Source organism: Channa argus, chromosome 23 (genome assembly GCF_033026475.1).
Source record: "Channa argus isolate prfri chromosome 23, Channa argus male v1.0, whole genome shotgun sequence".
Lineage (NCBI taxonomy): Eukaryota > Metazoa > Chordata > Actinopteri > Anabantiformes > Channidae > Channa > Channa argus.
In genome coordinates this window covers 5,176,287-5,194,469 of record NC_090219.1, presented here as the reverse complement: position 1 = coordinate 5,194,469, position 18,183 = coordinate 5,176,287, and the positions used below count along the sequence as shown (strand labels likewise).

At 36.9% G+C, this 18,183-nt stretch overlaps 1 protein-coding gene and 1 long non-coding RNA gene across 12 annotated transcripts in view; one reads left to right on the top strand and one right to left on the bottom strand.

The window, feature by feature from the left end:
- The window catches only part of LOC137108553 (uncharacterized), a 29,889-nt gene extending 13,343 nt beyond the window's left edge, over positions 1–16,546 (top strand). The window contains exon 4 of the long non-coding RNA XR_010912212.1: positions 16,047–16,546. This is a non-coding gene — a long non-coding RNA (uncharacterized lncRNA). The remainder of the gene's footprint in view (positions 1–16,046) is intronic.
- Positions 1–18,183, bottom strand: part of LOC137108550 (peripheral plasma membrane protein CASK-like) — a 40,201-nt gene that overhangs the window by 3,451 nt on the left and 18,567 nt on the right. Inside the window, exons 6-27 of one of the 11 annotated variants that reach the window (XM_067493274.1) lie at positions 17,386–17,488; positions 16,844–17,019; positions 16,541–16,663; positions 16,066–16,149; positions 15,741–15,840; positions 14,877–14,893; positions 13,214–13,339; positions 12,906–12,983; positions 12,702–12,782; positions 11,069–11,257; positions 10,410–10,488; positions 9,936–10,021; positions 9,519–9,587; positions 9,338–9,406; positions 8,999–9,034; positions 8,445–8,483; positions 7,757–7,953; positions 6,158–6,273; positions 4,116–4,181; positions 3,833–3,913; positions 3,365–3,567; positions 1,157–1,240 (exon numbers count right to left, since the gene is read on the bottom strand). In XM_067493274.1, the coding sequence (XP_067349375.1) occupies positions 1,157–1,240; positions 3,365–3,567; positions 3,833–3,913; positions 4,116–4,181; positions 6,158–6,273; positions 7,757–7,953; positions 8,445–8,483; positions 8,999–9,034; positions 9,338–9,406; positions 9,519–9,587; positions 9,936–10,021; positions 10,410–10,488; positions 11,069–11,257; positions 12,702–12,782; positions 12,906–12,983; positions 13,214–13,339; positions 14,877–14,893; positions 15,741–15,840; positions 16,066–16,149; positions 16,541–16,663; positions 16,844–17,019; positions 17,386–17,488 (2,202 nt within the window). Of the gene's footprint in view, positions 1–1,156; positions 1,241–3,364; positions 3,568–3,832; positions 3,914–4,115; positions 4,197–6,157; positions 6,274–7,756; positions 7,954–8,444; positions 8,484–8,998; positions 9,035–9,337; positions 9,407–9,518; positions 9,588–9,935; positions 10,022–10,409; positions 10,489–11,068; positions 11,258–12,701; positions 12,783–12,905; positions 12,984–13,213; positions 13,340–14,875; positions 14,894–15,740; positions 15,841–16,065; positions 16,150–16,540; positions 16,664–16,843; positions 17,020–17,385; positions 17,489–18,183 lie in introns of all 11 variants that reach the window. The other 10 variants (XM_067493271.1, XM_067493272.1, XM_067493281.1 and 7 more) reach the window with 10 other exon arrangements.

Here is an 18,183-nt window from a genome sequence, read left to right as displayed (position 1 = left end):
CACCTTGCAACCTAAAAGGGTCAGTCATAATTTCAGAGCTACTAAAATAGTTTGACAATTTACAATTCAAAAACGACAACAAAAAAAACACTTGACAACACTTGTTTAACTTTACATAACTTTTGATGATAAAAATATCTGCTGAATGTGCATTATTATGTCAGGTTTAGGCTTAAGTTGACATCCCTTTATATGCCATGTTAATAAAGAACCCGAAGATTTACAGAATAGTACAGTACACATTTGTAATCAGAATAACTTACAGTAAAATAAGACGCAAAAATTTGGATCCCCTCCACAGATAATTTAAAAATTTACTTCTGATAAAGCAACATTTGTACTAGCTGAATGTGCATTTAATAGGTGTTTGGAAATAAGGGGATTCAAACTTTTGCATTCAACTGTACATATCATACTAAGATTTCTAATTTTTGTTGATGAGAAATTCTTCCATTAGAAATGCATTAGCAACATAGTACAGTCTGTATTTGTATTCAGCTTTGTACAAATTTATAATTTAATTCTAAACTGACCCACTTTATAGACGAGCAATTTTCGCAAATAGTCCAGAATATAATGAGAGGAAACATGACAAAGATCAAGCACTGAAAGCACACAATTAAGATGATTATTAAATAGATTCGAGGAATTACAGTAAATTAAAAGAAATGAGTAGACAAAGCTAGATAACTACTGGAGCTACAAAGATGTGCCTTTCTACAACCTCTAAACACCATTTAATCAGTACTTACGGGCAGTTTCTTGCACCATTTTGGTACCTCAAGTGCAAAATAGGCATGCCAAAGAAAATATAAACATGCTTAAAGCAAAGAGGATGACAGAAACAGAAATTAAAGAGGTTTTCACACTGGGTTAGCTTGTTTCAAATTCCCCCTCCAGGTGGTCACCTTTAAGGCTACTTTACAGCTGTTCATTTAAAGTGTGATTGTTTATACCATGATTGTCACTAAACCCATTTTGATGTGCACACACAAAAAATTGAATGGTCTATTTATTATCAAATATTTGAACCGAATTAATTCAGACACAATTCCAGTGTGATTGTTCCTTAATTGAGACTAAGAGTTAGTATGTGGACATAAAGTTGAACAATTAGCAGGAGAAGTAGATGAAGCAGGTGTATTTATGGCCATACCTCAGTTATACCAGGGGTTATGGTGGGAGCTGCAATGAAGACAACATATGGTGCAAACTCTGCTGTTCTTAGGATCTTCAGTGCCTTATGTGATAGAGAGAGAAATTATTTCATTCTGTGGTTTACATAAAGAGTTTCTTCAACTGTTACTCTCACACTAACACACACACACACACACAAACACCACCATTGACATGCAAACTCATTTGGCTCGTTAAATTCAAATTGTCTGGACATTAAGTTAATTATAAATTAGCTATTTAAGGTAAAGTAGCAAACATTAGCAAACACTTTCCCATAACATCAAGCAGTCCAAATTAATTCTTCCCAATCCATTTAACCCTCATTCAAGCTCTGTCTGTATGTAATAGTTTTGCCCTTTTAAAAAAAAAGTCTGAGTAGATGGCTTCCATGCTGTGTAAATATATCTTTAAAATCAAAATGCCATTATTTCTAAATAATTTAAAACTGTCCTTTTGTAGTAATATCCATGGCATTTTACTGATCAGTGCAGATATTCAGGTATAATTTGCTCCTAGGCCTCCTTAAAAGGTCTGCTGAGCTGATCGGTCAGTGTTCTCAAACTGTTTGTTCGAGATCATAATGATATCTGTAGATCTTTATAAACATTGTCAAAAAGTATACATAATTCGACCGTACAATAGTTTTTAAAGAGAACTGTGCATCTATTGTATAGTTCTCTTTAAAAGTGCATAAACAACTGTCAAGCTGCCTTAAACTTGAAAAAGACTGCCAGAGAAGACTGTTTGTGAATAAAAGTGTGTGTGTGTAAAAAATTTTTTTTAAATCATTTCCCACCCATCATTATTAAAATGAACCATAATTATCACATAGAACTCAGTTTCCATTCACGTCCATGCATTTCTAGGCAACTCCCACAGCAGTTTCGAGTGAATTATCTACCATCTCTCTCCTGTGTGTATGGAACCACTGTTTGGGTGAAATATTTTCAGCTATTTTCAGACTTCATACCTTGGTTCCAGAGTTTGCAGCATTCAGTGAAAAATTTAAATTCCCACTACGCTGTAAGGCTAATAACTCCATCACCCTTGGTGATGAAAAATTAAGCTTTGTAACTGTGCAACTGATGCAGCGTTAATGTTTTCCTCACACAAATCTGGGTGATGGGGAGAAAGATGGACATGCATGTTGGTTGTGTTGCCATTGAACTTTAGTTTTTCCAAGACCGTTCTTCCCGACTACATAGGTTTTGTTTCATTTGTTTCATCACTATAAAATCCAAAGTGGATCTAAACTTTTAAAGTAAACGATGCCGATGCATCAGTGGTTAGCGCCACTCTGGTAACCGCCTCAATGTGGGTGTGTCAGTTTAGACCTTTTATTTGACTAAAGCATATCAGGTGATATCAGAGTATCGATAACATCTCTTGGGCAGAAAAATCACAACAAATCGACAATGAATCTTTTTTCTGTCCCACCCCTAATGCTTAAGGTCATTGACTCGCTGCAAAATGAAGCAATCACCAATCATTGAATTTGTCTGCCACTTTGCCCAATTGAATCTCTAGAAAAACTGATCAGTAGAATGGTATGGACTTGTCAGGCAGAAAATGAACTTAACATGCAGATTTTATTTGACTATTAGTTTGTGCTTAATATTTATGATCCATTTACAACCATTTGTTTGAAATGAACACAAGGACAACAGGTTGAAATTGAATTTTCAAGCAATGGAAATAAATTTCATTAAAGCAATTTGTCCCCTCAGTTGCCAAATGCTTAGTGTTAAAAGACAAGGTGGTATGGCAGTATAAGCCTAGGCTTATTTTATTCTTCTTTACTAGGAACATTACTTTTTCACCCACTGAAAACATTTGGAGCTTATGAAACAATAATTTAACAAAGACGAACTGAGCTGTTGACCAAATGAAATCTTATAAATCAAGCAAAAATGGAGAAACATTTTGCTTACAACCCTAAAGCAACTGGTCTCCTCAGTTCCAAAACACTTAAATGGTGTTAAAAATAGGTGATGCAGCAACCATGCCCATGTCTCAACTTTGTCTAAATTAAGCATTTAAAAGCAGTCCAATCTCAAATCAATTATTAAATATATTGTCACTTTACTTTTTTCACATCCTTGTATTGTCTTTGTATATGTTTCACCTGTGTCCTACAAAGTCAGCAGTGTGTTGAATAAGGCTTTAGATCTACATATTTTGTTACCTGTGGTTCAACATCCAGGATGGAAATCATGCCCTGGGCATGTATCTGCCTAATAGTCTCCAGTCTGGTTCCATACATGGCATCCTCATGGCTGCCATACTCTAGGTAGTCATTGTTGCTGATGTCCTGCATCATCTGTTCATGAGACACAAAGTAGTAGTTCTTTCCATTCTCCTCGTCTTTCTTAGGAGGCCGAGTTGTGTCTGAGTAAAGATACAATTTAACAGTTCTGAATGTGCATAAGCAAAAATACTATACAATTCCAAAGGGTTATACACAAAACTTGAAAGAGTTGAGTAAGAATGATGCTCAGCATGTACATGTTTGTGAAATTCCTATTCTGTGCTCTGCATCATATGCAAGTTATGAAGAACCTTTTGTTTACTAAAGAAGCTTTAAACCACTTTATTAGCTGATCTGTGTTTCATATTGTCAATTTCTACATCTTGGGTCTGTGCGTCTCCTTACGAGGAATAGGGTATGCAAAGCGGTCAGGATGTTTGGCAATGAGTGTGTTCTTGATGTGCCTCCTCCCAACTCCATGTGCACCTGTATTAAAAGAAGCCAACAGAGACAATTAAATGAACTTGTCAAAAAAAAAGAAGCCTCTCATCCGACTTAGTTGCAAGTGATGACTGCAGTTTAATGTCTTTTCAATATTGAAAAGTCAATTATTCAGCTTTTTTTATTATTCAGCTCAATTTTTTTAACAGCTTTTAAGATAATCACTCAATCTTCTGTTTTTACTTACCAAGCAAAACCAATGTTTTCCTTTTGAATGACGGCAGCTTGACGACTTCTTCATATGTCACCAAGTCTAGTTGGTCAAACACTGCAGCACAAAGGATACCATATGTTAGCTTAGCATTAGCCACAAAAGGTTGCTCATATTAAGTGTGCATTACCTACACTGTAGGTAAATGTTATATCTGAGTGACTTTAAGTGAATTAGGACAAAGTAGTTCCTCAGTACCCTTCCCACCCCAAAATTTGTTTTTAAAAAGGTATACCTAGATAATTCATTTATGATTTGCAGCAAGACTGCAGTGCTACTGTATCAGGCTGCATTAATTTTAGCTGGGTTATAATAAAATGGAAATAAATATTCCAATAAATAAATGGAAACCCAGAAGGGAATTAGATCATACTTAAAATTAGGGTTGATCCAAAACTGAATTTAAATTTTAAGTTAAACAATTGTGCCCCTTTCCATTTAGTCTTGGGTTATAATTCCAGCACACACTTTTTGAAGTGGTGCTCTTGTGCTCCTCACTCAAATACTCTCTCAGCCAGGCTATGGCATGTTAAGTTCAGCCAAAGATGCTTCACAACAAGATGGCTCATGTACTAGCTAAGCCTGTTAGAATCCTGTCAGGCAGGCAGTTATGTTGTCACTGAAGAGCCAAAAGAGTGAACAGACAAGAGTGACAAAAGCGATTCTTTAGATTAGATCATGGCCCTAGATTATTATATTAATTATTATAAATCCAGTCTGGGTTTGGACCCAAAGGGACATTTATCCATCTAGCAAAGTGTTTCACATTAGATCTTAAGATTGTTTGAAAGATGCAGCAGGGCTGTCTTGGCAGAAATGTGCTGGTACTTTTCTTGCTGCATTTTATCCAGTCAGGTGAAAGAGCACACTATCAAATGTTAGATCCCATGGCTCGAGAGTTGTCAGAGGTAGCTTGTTATCTTCACTTTATGGTGAAGTGAAATTTACATCTATGGGAAAACAGACTTCATTTCACCTAAGAATCTATTGAGTCTCGGGATCCAATGCCAAATAAACTGTAGCACAGCAACTGAAAAAAACGGGTGCTTTTTCAAAAGTAAGGTCAAGTGTTCAAAGATGAGTGGATACAAAAATATACCTGTACTCAACCTAAAACAAACAGCAATTACAGTTAAATTTCCTGTATGAAATACTGTATCTGAAAGTGCAACTTGTTTTTTCTAAAGTCAACGATGAGTCAAATAATTTTCATTACAGTATCGAAAATAATTTAGATTTTTTTAACCATATTGGAGCAGCGTTAAGTTCTAATATTTTGAACTTAATGTGCACTAGGCTTTGTTCAGACAGAAGCTGAATATCACAAAAGGTACTAGCACCTCCTCAATTTTAATTACTTTGTTCTCAAAAAGCCAGAGCAGTAGTTATTTAAAACCAGGGAGACATTAGGAAGAGGGCGGGCTATAAAAAGCAGAAAGAAAAACACAGAAGCTGGACAACAGCTGTCTGGAGTTACTTACATGCAGCCATGTCATTGGGTAAGAGAGAGCATGAAATATGGACAGAGGGTGGGAGGGGAAGGGTTAATAAAAAAACAAAAGAATACAACTTGAACAAAAAACACATTTTAAACATCAAAAGCTGTTAACTGTAATGCAGTCAATGAAAAACAATGCAAAATTGAGACAGTAGTAATAGAGGTCAGTAGAGGTCAGTCAAAGGGAAAACACACAGGACATGCAGCACTTACGCATACTGGGTGTTCAAAAGGTCCAACAACGTAATTATACCACATGCCACTTAAATTCAAATGTCTACTGTTTTTGAATAGTAAAATTCCTCAACGCATACACAAATCAATACAATCTTAAAAAATTGTAGTGCAGCTTGAAAGTGTATTTCTTACATGCTTAGTTAGGGTCAGTTGCATGACCACAGAGTAGTTTCTTTGTTTTGAGTTATACTGCTGTACATTAGTGAGCTTCAAGCTGAGCTCACAAATCAAATGACTGCCATGAGTCAGCTTACTGTAGCTGCTATAATATCTTTAGGCTTACCTGCATTGTGCTTGGCCAGGTACTTGTCTTTGTATTGTTTCTTCTTTTTGCCAAACCAGGTACAACTAGCTTGCTGTTCTTGTTTGGTCTTCTCCATTGCTATACAAGCCACACGCCTAAAAACAACACATGCACTGTCAAGTTAAATGGTATTGTCTGAGATTTAAGGCCGATGTGCTTTGGCAATATTATAAACACTGATCAGACATCATATTATGATTACCTGTGCAATCCAATACAGTCGCTCTGCCATGAATTCTACTTTTACAAGGTTATATTACATAGGTTGCATTAAATTGCACAGGTGGTCATAAAGTTATGCCTAATTAGTGTATACTAAAAATGTGAAAAGGTATTGATACAAGTAACAACACTATGGCTATGCAGTGTTTCCCCTAGAACATTTCCCTGGCACCTTGACGAGGTTTTTAACCGGCTGTTTATGCTATCAGCATAAAATAACAGGATATTCCTACCAATCAACATTATATTGGTTATGAAAGAATGTTTATCTGTGATAATTTCATAATTATCAAAAAAGACGAATTAAATAAAACATGTTGAATTTATTTTTATTATAAAACATAGTTTTAAATCTGTGGCCAACAAATTTTAACTTGCCATGTGTAGTCTGATTTCAGATTTAAACTTAAACATTCATATTAATTTACGTTCAGTTAAACATGGTTTTGTTTAGCAGCACAAAATCATATTGTCAGACCTATTGTCACTACTCTGTACATCTGACTATACACACACACACCTGCAGAGCAAAGAAGCCACGGAGGAGCAGACAAGAGAAATGTGCACTTCAGTTGTATTTATACTAAGTACTTTCTGCAGGGTTTTGTGGAGGTGGCCACATTTGTTTTAGAATGTTACTGCTGTGTAACAATCAAAACAACTTTAATTTCTCTGATTTACACATTTCTTCTCACTATTGCTGCTTTCTCACCAAGCTGGGGGGAGGATAGGCAATTAAAATGTGCATTTTAAGTACAGCAATGGACAAATCATATGGCCTTTAGTAAGTCAAGAGCATCTAGTTCTCACTCTTAAAAATAAATAAATAAAGCGGGACTGGATGTAGGACATACAGTGAAATTTGGTCATGACAGCAACAAGAAAGGCTCTCTGATCCCTTCATAATCATCCAAAGGAGGTTAACAAGAAGCAGATCGGTCGTGTATGTAGCATCCCTACATTTAAAATACAATTTTTGATTGTCATATACTTTAGGCATGGTGGGGGGTCTCGTTGTCATGTCTGTACTATTGTCAGGGAAAAACTTAGTACGAAACAGGCTAGGTGGTGATACGCTGAGCACTGTAACAAAGCCATTTCTGAACTCCTGTGGAATATAGGTCACCCTTCTATCATGTGATGGAAGAACCAGGTTCAAATCCTGGAAGGAGTGTGTGGACTTTGTTGATGCTTTGTTGATCATTGTTACAAAGAGTCAGCAAAGCTTGTAATTTGAATGAAGAAGACCACACAGATTTGTTGATGAGAGGGTGGTACGGATAGCTGGATGTATATTTGTAGTAAAACTAAACTGATTCAGTATGTGCACAAATGTGTTTTTGGTGTTCTACTCACCACTCCTGTAGCTCAGGTGAGGGGATAAGGCCCGCTGTACCATTCTTTGTGTTCTCCAGCTTTCCCTGCCACCAGTTGTGGTCATCCTTTGAGATGATCTGAATGATATCACCAACACGGAATCGAATGCCAGCCTCCTTACATGGAATGAGGTCATCTTTTGCTGGATCATACTCAAACTGTGCACGTACATAAATCTGTTGGAACAGGACAAGACAAAAAAGAAAAACAGTGTTCGGTGCCGACACAACAGTAAAGCATAATGTTGCAATCACAGAAGAATATATGGGAAAAAACGTGATAGGCCAAGCTGCCCATATGAAGAGACTGGCTGCAAACGTGTTAGGTAATTAGAAATGCAGTGCTGACAAGAGCCAATAAGACAGCAGAGGGGAAATCCAGAGCATATACGCTGAAGCAAGAAAGGCCACAAACATTTAAATGAATGATCAGCATGACAGAAATAATTGAGCAAAGCGCTTTTCCACTGTTCATTATATCAACAGTTCATGTGCGTACATTCACATTTTTTTGCCTTCTGTGTCCACTGACAGACTAGGTATGAAAACTTAGCCTTGATAGGTAGCATGGCATTTACACACAACTGTGATAAGAACCCAAATTCTGTGATGAGGGTGGGAGGAGCTGGGATCTATTTCTACAGAGGGTCCACTTAGAGACATCTTACCTTAACGGACAATTTGTCCTTGATAGCAGATCTGGAGATCTATAGGGTTGAGAGCATCACACACACTTACACATATATCATGCAGTAGAAAATGATGGGGTATAAACAGAGGTGGTATGTCATGAGGAATCCACCACTGGATATTTTAATATATTACAATGCTTGTACTGCATTTTCCACATATATATGCATGTGTATGTGGGATCTCGGAGCATGATAATCATCATGCTACAGACAAAATTAGTAAAATTAAACAAATGGTAAATGGATTTGAGTTAACCAAAACAAAAAAGTGTAAAGTTTTCACTACAAATATTTCCTGACATTACAGATTTAATTCCTTTTCACTATTATAAAGCACACTAGAGTTAATGCTTGATGTAAAAGAAATAGATGGAATGGAAAAATGCAAAATAGCTTTTAAGAACACATAGGCAGATTTGGGCTTACTGAGGTGGGTGTCAGTTTGTCATATCAGTAAATTGTAGGACAAAGAGGGGAGCACAAAGTTGAATCTAAACAGTGTGGTTGCAGTGCAAAGGTATAATTCTCACCTGACGGCCTTTGGGCTGAATTGTTGATGGTAGATCCTAGGTGGGATGACATTGACATTTTATTAGTTTGTGCTGTTTTTTGCACAGGAGTGCTCACTAATTTATTTGTAATATCAGGTCAAAATTGCATATTGTGTATATGTGATGATTTCCTTTTTGAACCAGTTGTGGTGGCATGAAGTCATACAAAAACATACAAACCTTGACACATCAGCCATCTTCATAATTGACTAAACTTTGAATTTGCTACACCATAAGCTGGAACTAAACACTAATCAAACATGAAAGGTTGCCTTTCACTAGCTTTTTGTTTTATCTATGAAACAGAGCAAAACTCACTAGGATGGAGCTGGTTACACTTGCATGGCCATTTGCAGGCGACTGTTGGGGCAATTCTGGTGACTCCTTCTGTAACGGGAAACAAACAAACAAAAAATAAATAGCACCGCATTTATGTGGAATCTGTAAAAAAAAAAAAAAAAAAAAAAAGAGCAAATGTGTTTTGTTTCTGTTGACCTACCTCACAAGACATGGACTGGGACCGATAACTGGGTACAATCTTAAAGGTTATGCTACCCCTCATCTCTCTCTGTTGGAGGGGGAAAGTACATAGGCATGTTTTGAATGGAAACAACTATTTAAAAAAAACTCAGCACAATAATAACAAGAAAGATCAGGCTAATGTCATGTTTGCCCCATAACATAACTGCTACATTTCTAATTCTGCTTTGACAAATTCTGTCTAAATTTTCAAACTCATGTTCCACTCATAAAATGTACTGTTAAGTAAAACTAGTTCACATAACTACTATACATTTTTCAGTCATAATGCAATAAACTAAGCACATTCAGTATATAGTTTCTATCTTTTATTTGATCAGGCACACAGAAGCTGCCAAAGAAGCTCCTACTACAGAGGAGAGAAAATATGACTTACCAACATCTTTTGGAGCTGTTCTACTGTCTGATTGGCAACACTGATGCCATTAATCTCTCGAATCTCATCTCCTACATGCAGAGTCCCTGAAGCAGAGAAATAATTAATAAAGGCTACAAATGATGCTCTTGGGTGCTGAAACAGGATTGCTTCATAAAGCACAGGCCAGGAGAAGCCCCATGGGTTGCTGAGAATGCACAATGGGGAGCCCAGATATTGTAAGGAAAAGTTTAATTTAATTATTTCAGTTACTACAAGTTAGTTCAATGAGAGAGGAACAGAAGAATTAATCTTATCAAGCTGGTATGTCCCCTTCTACTGATTAAACTCTCTGCTAAATCTTATTTGGAGTGAAATTTACCTAAAATTAACTCAAAAATCAAAAAATGTGGATTATACTTTTTGTTATCAGCCACACCACTAATAATATTATCCATTAAGGATTAAAGTTGCACATAGTATGTTCACGTTTACCTTGTCGATGAATCATTCCACCATGCATGATGCGAGCCACAATGCAGTGGTTGAGGTCATTCATTTTAAGAGTTATGCCCTAAAAGAGACAGAGGGTAATGCACACTTAAGCATGCCGGTCCATGAGCCTTAGTCGGGCGCATGTCAATTGTCCTCTAATGCATTATACTGTCCTTCTCTGACTCACTTACTTCAGCCTATGTCTTTCAAGTGACTGGATACACAGACTTACGTGAGGTGTAACATAATATTCCAAGAGCTTTGTAGTATAGTTTCACATGTGAATTTCAGTTACATTAATATAGCATTCTGTTTATAGCAAAAAGGGGAAAAAATACTCTTTTGTTATGCAAACCAACACTTTAGGCTATTCTTCACAGCATTTCAATAAAATGGTGCTAATTTACAGTATTACATTTTTTGGGGGGAAGATTTATAATCCATGTATGAATTATAATAAGTTAATATGTTAATTATATTGTTTGTATGCACAATTTCCTACTCTTGCGTGGAGCATCTGGGACAATAGCAGTTTCGCCTCAGGGATTAATAAAGTATTTCTGATTGATGAATTATAAAATTTAAAATATTAAATAATAACACATGTCAATCCAAATATTATGCAAAAATTTGAATGTGTAAATATTATGTCTACGCACCATGGGCTCGTCAGTATTCTTCTGAAATTGAACCAGACGAACCCTTGTAACATTCTCCAGGTCCATGTCTCCGTTGGTGCTGTCCGGAGAGTCTCCGTTCAGGTAAGGTGAGGTGGGGGGAGGGGTCACCCTGAGTGCCTCATCGCTGTAAACTTCATGGGCCACCACATCATGGGTCTGCAGCAGCGCCTTAAGCGTAGACAGACAAATGTTAAGTATACTACATCCAGCTACTAAGTATTCCACGTTGGTTCCCATTTTTTGTCCTATTAGAATAAAATAATGATGCAGTAAGTATTAATGCCATGCTGTATACAAAACATTGCAGTAATGTTGAAGAAGGAAAATTCTAATTTTGGCTGAAATTCGAGGTTGGTCATGACAACTGAAGGTAATCACATTCCTGTAGGCATAATTAGTAAATATAACAAATGCATTATACCACATCTCAGTAAAGGGGTAGGTACATGAATTTAGTACACAGTATTACTGCATGTGAGTGAGTAAAAAGCCCACCCTTAGAAAGAGAGTGGCTTACACTTATCTTCTGTGGGCACTAACCATTCAATGACACACTATTTTTGCAAAAATCTACTTGATACTTGCACAGAACAGCTTGCACTAGACAGTATTTGACCTGTAGTGTAGTTGAGTAGAACTGTTAAACATGTTTACAAGTGTATCAACAAACTCATGGCATAGAATAACCACAAAAGTAACATCATACTGATCAACTGACATTGGGGAAAAAACAAGTCCTTCGCCTCATAAATAAAGTCATACACTACAGAGGAAAAAAAGAAATTCATAATGGACGTTAATTCCCCAAGTGATTTCTATGCTAAAGTCCTATGCATCATTTATGCCAGCAGGACTGTTGAACATCTATGGTAGAATTAAAAACCCAACTGGTTAGTTCAGACAGCGAGATAGGCTAATTGGATTGAACCAAACCTAAGGCGTGACAGCTCTAGTAAGTGCCACAGCCTAAGTCAGCAGGAAAGCACCTTAGTTTCTTGTATGTTTAACTCACCTAAATACATATAATCATCATCCAACATTTTAGCTGCTGTGAATGTTTTGGACAGAAATCCAAAAGTACAAATACGAAAGCAATAATCGTACAGTAACACAAAATCCATCCACAACACAATCCTTTGATACAAGCCACAATCTACTATACCTTCACATGAAATCAATCAGCACTGACTGATTGATTCTGCCTCAGTTTCCAGAGCATCCTCCCAAATTGTTCTTGTTGCTAATCTGTTAAGGCCACTGGACAAATCTGACAAAAAATGTAATATTAACAGTCTCAGTAAAATTCCATATATCCACGCTGGAGCCCCTCAGCATGTTCCTCCAAGCGCTCTAATTCTTGAGTTTGTATTCTTTTTCTTCAGCATGTGTTTATCCCTGCCTGGGGACTCGCCAATCTCAGGTGCTAAGCAGCTTTACGGCAGAGGGAGTTTTGTGTCAAAAGAGCCCTACTTCTGATATAGAAGGTTGTAATCTAACACACCAATGACTGTACCTTTCAAAAGGTGTGTTGAAGACACACATACAACAACCTGATCCAGTGACAAAAGAACAAGTGTATGTTGCTACATGTGCTAGCTGAATAATATCCCACCATGAAGTGTGGCTGTGTGAGGATCCTCCTTAGCTCCTTGGCTTCCATGTTTTCTGGGTAACAGGAGATAGTTTCTAGTACCTGGAGAAGAAAAGGAGAGAGAGCAAGTCATAAATAACACTAGAAAACATGAATGTTATGATTTTTTATATACAGTATCAAATTTTGTTATCAGTTTATTTCTTATTTCAAGAACTGCCTCACCTCTTTAGCTCTCTGCACACCATCGCATGGTGGATTTCTAATCTGAGGCGATGATCTGGTGTTAATTTTGTCGTAGAGCTGAAAATACAGATTACAAATATATTTCAGGCCAACTGATAAACACAAGGTTTGACTAAAGAAACAACTTTACTTCAAGGATGTAAAATCCAAACGATACTAAGTCTAGATGCCTGTAAGCAGATTGCACGTATTAAACAAATTCTCTGTATAATAGACTCTTGTCTTTTCATGACACCTACTGGGCACTTTTAGGTATTACAGATGAAGAGGACTAGTTGTTTACTCACATCTAACAGGGTGTGGAGATGCTGATCTTGGAAGACACTGTGCAGGAAGTCCATATCTTTCTCACTGCAATCTGTCAAAGCATGAATTTCCTCTAGACTGTCTAAAACCTGCGATACTGCCCCTGTGAGAGCGCGAGCACACACACACATTATATACATTAAAGAATGAATTGGAATAAGAAAAACATTACACCTAGCAGTCCCTGCATACATTCAACACAATACAAGATGCAAACGCTGAAAATGACACACACTTATCCAAAGACACGTTACCCATTCACAAACAGGCAAACAAATGAGGGGAAAAACTTCACAAAACTAAAATCACAAACAATAGCAGTCACAACAGAAAACACATAGAAACAGTCAGAACTATTTAACCCCAAGTACCTGCTGCATCGCCCACACATGCAGCAAAACCAGAGAAACAGCGGTACATGGCATCAATACAACATCAGAAGAAAGTCACTTCAGAAAGTCAGTGTGTAGATGATGGATTAGGAGGAGTTCACTCAACAACAAAATTCAAAATAGAAAATTAAGTACATATGCAGGGGAAGAAGTAAAGTTTTAATGTGATATAAAGTTAATTACAGTATGTTTTAGCTATAGATTATAATGCTCTGATGGGAAAGGAAGCTATCCACAAATTAATGAATTATGTAATAACATCAAAATTACATTTTGTAAAATATTTATAGTAAACCAGCTCATTAGTGATAAATGGTTTATTTCTGTACTGAATGAAATTTTTAGGAGGATGTTAAATGAGACAACATTCATGTTTTGAAATATAGTAAGCTTAGTTAACAAGAAAACTAACAAGAAGCCCTGGAAAAACAGGCTCAAGATGGATATGGAGGAAATTACAAACTCATATTTTGCTAGAATATTATTAGGTTTTCTAAGAACAACATTTTATATTTTGATTAAAATTTGTGAGTGTAGTGAGGCAAGGAAGGAAAATAGAAGGGGAGAAAGCATGCTTCTAAGCTGTTATTGACCTTGTTATACTGTAGGTATAGATATATTAAAGAAAACTATCATCTACAATTGGTAAAATAACCCATGAAATTCCTGTTTCCTAAATTGTTAATTATTTAGTAACTAACCAAAACTAAAATAAACCAATAATTGAATACACAATACCATTTCTGCGTTTTAGTATAGGACATGTGAAATGTTAATGAAGTGAAATTGACCCTACAAATTGTCAGTCAAATCTGCTGCATTGAGCCCCTCAAGCATCATTTATATACACTTACATGGGTGTAATCTTGAATTAGTATGTTGATAATCCCATCAATAGTCAGGACACTGAAGCATGTAAGCACCTTATCCTTTTGAACTTTTTTTTTTTTTTTTTTTAAACATTGCTCAAGGTAATCATAATAATTTATTAACCAAATAACCTAATTATATCAACCTTTCTGTAGCTGGAATAGATGAAGATGCACGGAACAGAATATCATCTTCACAGGTCATGAGGAAGCATTTGAAATAAAAATCAAACCATTGGGTTTAAAAAAATAACCAAAAAAAAAAAAAAACCAAACAAACAGAGGAAGCCATTTTGGAGGATTAGGGCCTATGTCAACAAAAAACAAATATTGGCACAATGTTAAACATAAAGAAACTATGGGTAGGGAGGGGGATACGTACTTTCAGCAGCTAGAAGTCCTAGAGACAGCAGAACAGAAGAGAAATTACATTAAACAAAGAGGTTGCAGTTAGAGGTTTCCTGTAACTACAGATGTAGAGTTTAACACCTCACAAGACAGAGACAAAAGAAAGCATAGAAGGAAGAGTCAGGGTGTCGACTCTTTCAAGAAGGATTAGGGCAGGGAAGACAGAAAGAAGATCGAGCAGCTACGAAGACATAAAAATCAGCAAAGGCAGCAAAGTCTGAATAATCTGCCAAGCTGATGCAAGCATCTAAATCACACAAGTCCATGACCGGAAAGATGTCTGTGTCCTAGGGCAAAAATAGTCAGTCACCAGAAAGCACGACTGAAACAGACAATCTCAGCATAAAGGGCATACGTGGTGCTGTATCTGGCTGCAGTGTCTGCATTTAAAAAAACCTGAGCAGAAAAGATGAAAAGCTTAATTCCCTGCACTTTTATTATGATTTATTTGACGATGACGTAACTGTTAAGATGACACAAATTGTTTATATTTGCTTACTATTATTATACAGCAAGCAGTCTTCTCAGCAAAGGAAGTGAAAGTCGATGGCTGAGACAGGGAAGTGAGGCCGTTGAGCAACTCATACCATTTTAACAGAGGAAGCTCTACACATACATCTGGAGATCACATTAAAATGCAAACAGAAACTGATTGTGCTCTCTGGTGCAGATGTATGTTGCTTTACTCTTGCTGACCTTCCATAGCACCTTGCTAATATTTTATATGTGGAGGGGGACACAACTACAGTACCGTAACATCATTGTAATTTAAATGACATTTCTTAACTTTCCTCTTTGCCCTACCTAAACCTGGACAGTGTGATGGTTGTGTCGTTTACCTGAGGAGGTGGGGTCATCTGAGAAGTCATGTAGCTCCTCTGGTGGGTCACCATAGTAGGAATTAAACTTGTGGCTGGAAACGGCGGCCAGCACTGCACCCTGGGGTACAAGGAAGGGATTTTAAATCTATTACTCTATACTCTTGGGTTTATAGTCATGCTTTTTTTTAAGGTGCAGTCGAACATTTGACAAGAAATAATCTGGGTCAGTATAAAGAAGCAGCTGCAAGGTGTGAAATAGGCAACGCTTCCTCTTCGCTCACAATGTAATCATGCTAACGAATGTACTTTTCCACTCTGAATTAGGCATCAATCCGACACTAACCTTCAGCTTCCTCCTCGCGTTGAACTTCCTCAACTGTTCCACTGTTTCTGGTAGGTGGATCTTGTAGGCATACCTGTCCCTCTCCTACACAAACATACAAAAATTCACATTAGCATAAGTAAAACCCATAAGCACAACACTGGGGAGATATGCACACACACACACACACTCACACCTCTAAAGGCAGCCACAGAACGGATATGAAAGCAACACTGTGGTGCACGTAAAAAGTGTTTGAATCTTTATTATTAAGGTCAGTACTTTAAAGGTAATTTTGAATTGCCAAACATTGTGTTTAAACAACAAACACACATATGGCATTAAATATTTATTTCCTGTTGTTTTTGTGATATCACACACATTCAGAAAAGTCAAACTCCAAGAACAATAACCTGCTAAAGTTTAAAATATGTAAAGTGAGAACCAGGATTAAATTCATCACTACTAGTAATAGTAGTCCAATTGTGTAACTTGCCTTCAGCCATGGGTGGTTAAGGGCCTCATAGACAGTGATTCTCTCAGCAGGGTCCAGCATCAGCATGCGTCTCACCAGGTCTTTGGCGCTCTCAGAGATGTGAGCCCACTGGCGTGGGTTCATCTGGACGGCACACACACACACACACAGACACTTTAGAAACAAATACTGAGATGTCAAATAAGCCTTGTGTTTGTATCTGATCAACAATGCAGTATAGTGCTCACTATTGTGCTTGGCTAAAGGGCAAATCTAAGAGTAGTGAACACAATCAGCGTCTACACTGACAATCATTTTTCTTACCTTGTATTTCCCCTTGATAATGGCCTCAAACAAGCGCTCCTTGGTACCATAGAAAGGCAGGCAGCCAGACAGGAGGATGAAGAGGATGACTCCACATCCCCACACATCTACAGGTTTCCCGTATGGCTCCCTCTTCACCACCTCTGGGGCCATGAAGTGGGGAGTACCGACTCTACCTGAAGAAAGAATAAAGTGAGAGAGAATTAATTACAAAAAAAATAAATAAATAAATAAAAATCAGGTTTTTGTCAAGATCTAACTGATGTGACAAGGGTGTAAAGATATGATAAACATGATATGCATATCTAACAGTTGTTTATTAGACTACCACTGATTTAACTTCTGAAATCTAAAACAGTTTAATTAGAATGCAGAGTTTTAAGTTTTTATAATAATTAGTTTATAATTTTCTTTTTTGTGACTATTATATCAGTGTGGGTATTTGTAGTGGCAAAGCCTGCATTTGTGTTAAGGGGTTCAGGTGAAAAAACAAACAAACAAACAAACAAACAAACAAAAACTGACAAACTGCACCACTGTACCTCCAGCTACTAAGCCAGACTCTCCCAGCTGTATTGCCACTCCAAACCCCCCCAGCTTGACTGGAGCAGAGTTTTCCTTTGAGGCCAACAGCACACAGTGAGGCTGCAAAGGGAAAAATATGACAAATGTCAAATGTCAAATCACATTTAATTACAATCAGTCGCTTAGCAGATGATTTTATGCAAAGCAACTCGGTAACTTACTAAGTATCACTAGGGAAATATTTGGGAAACAGTGTATTGCCCAGGGACACTTTGACATTTAGCCAGGAGGAACCAGGAGTCAAACCACTGAAACTGTGGTTCATGGACAACTGCTCTACCAAGTGACACACAGCTGCCCCTATACATTTAATAATTGAAGTTCATATTTGGAGGTATTGTACAAAAGCTACCAACTAACAAGATGTGATGTGATGAGACTATGACAATGCATTTTCTGCAGAGCATTGCTTTGCTCATTCTTTGCAAAAGTGCAGAATCTCAAGTGCTGGTTAATGAATTTGGTTTCACAAAGACAAAGCAACTCGCACAACTATAGTCAGGAAATAGTTCTTGCCCTAGTATTAAGACCGTGCACAAGAATTAAGAAACATTAAGTTATATGCATGACTTTTTTAAAGAATAAAATGACATGCTCAATCTGTTGTTTTGTAAATTACAAACTCTTGTATTATTTGCATGAATGCATCTGTTCACAACTTCCAATGCTGTAAAATCTGATATGAATATACTTCAAGAAATCAGAGATTAATTCAATAAATGTTTTTAAATAAATAAAAGGTAGTTTTCTTTACT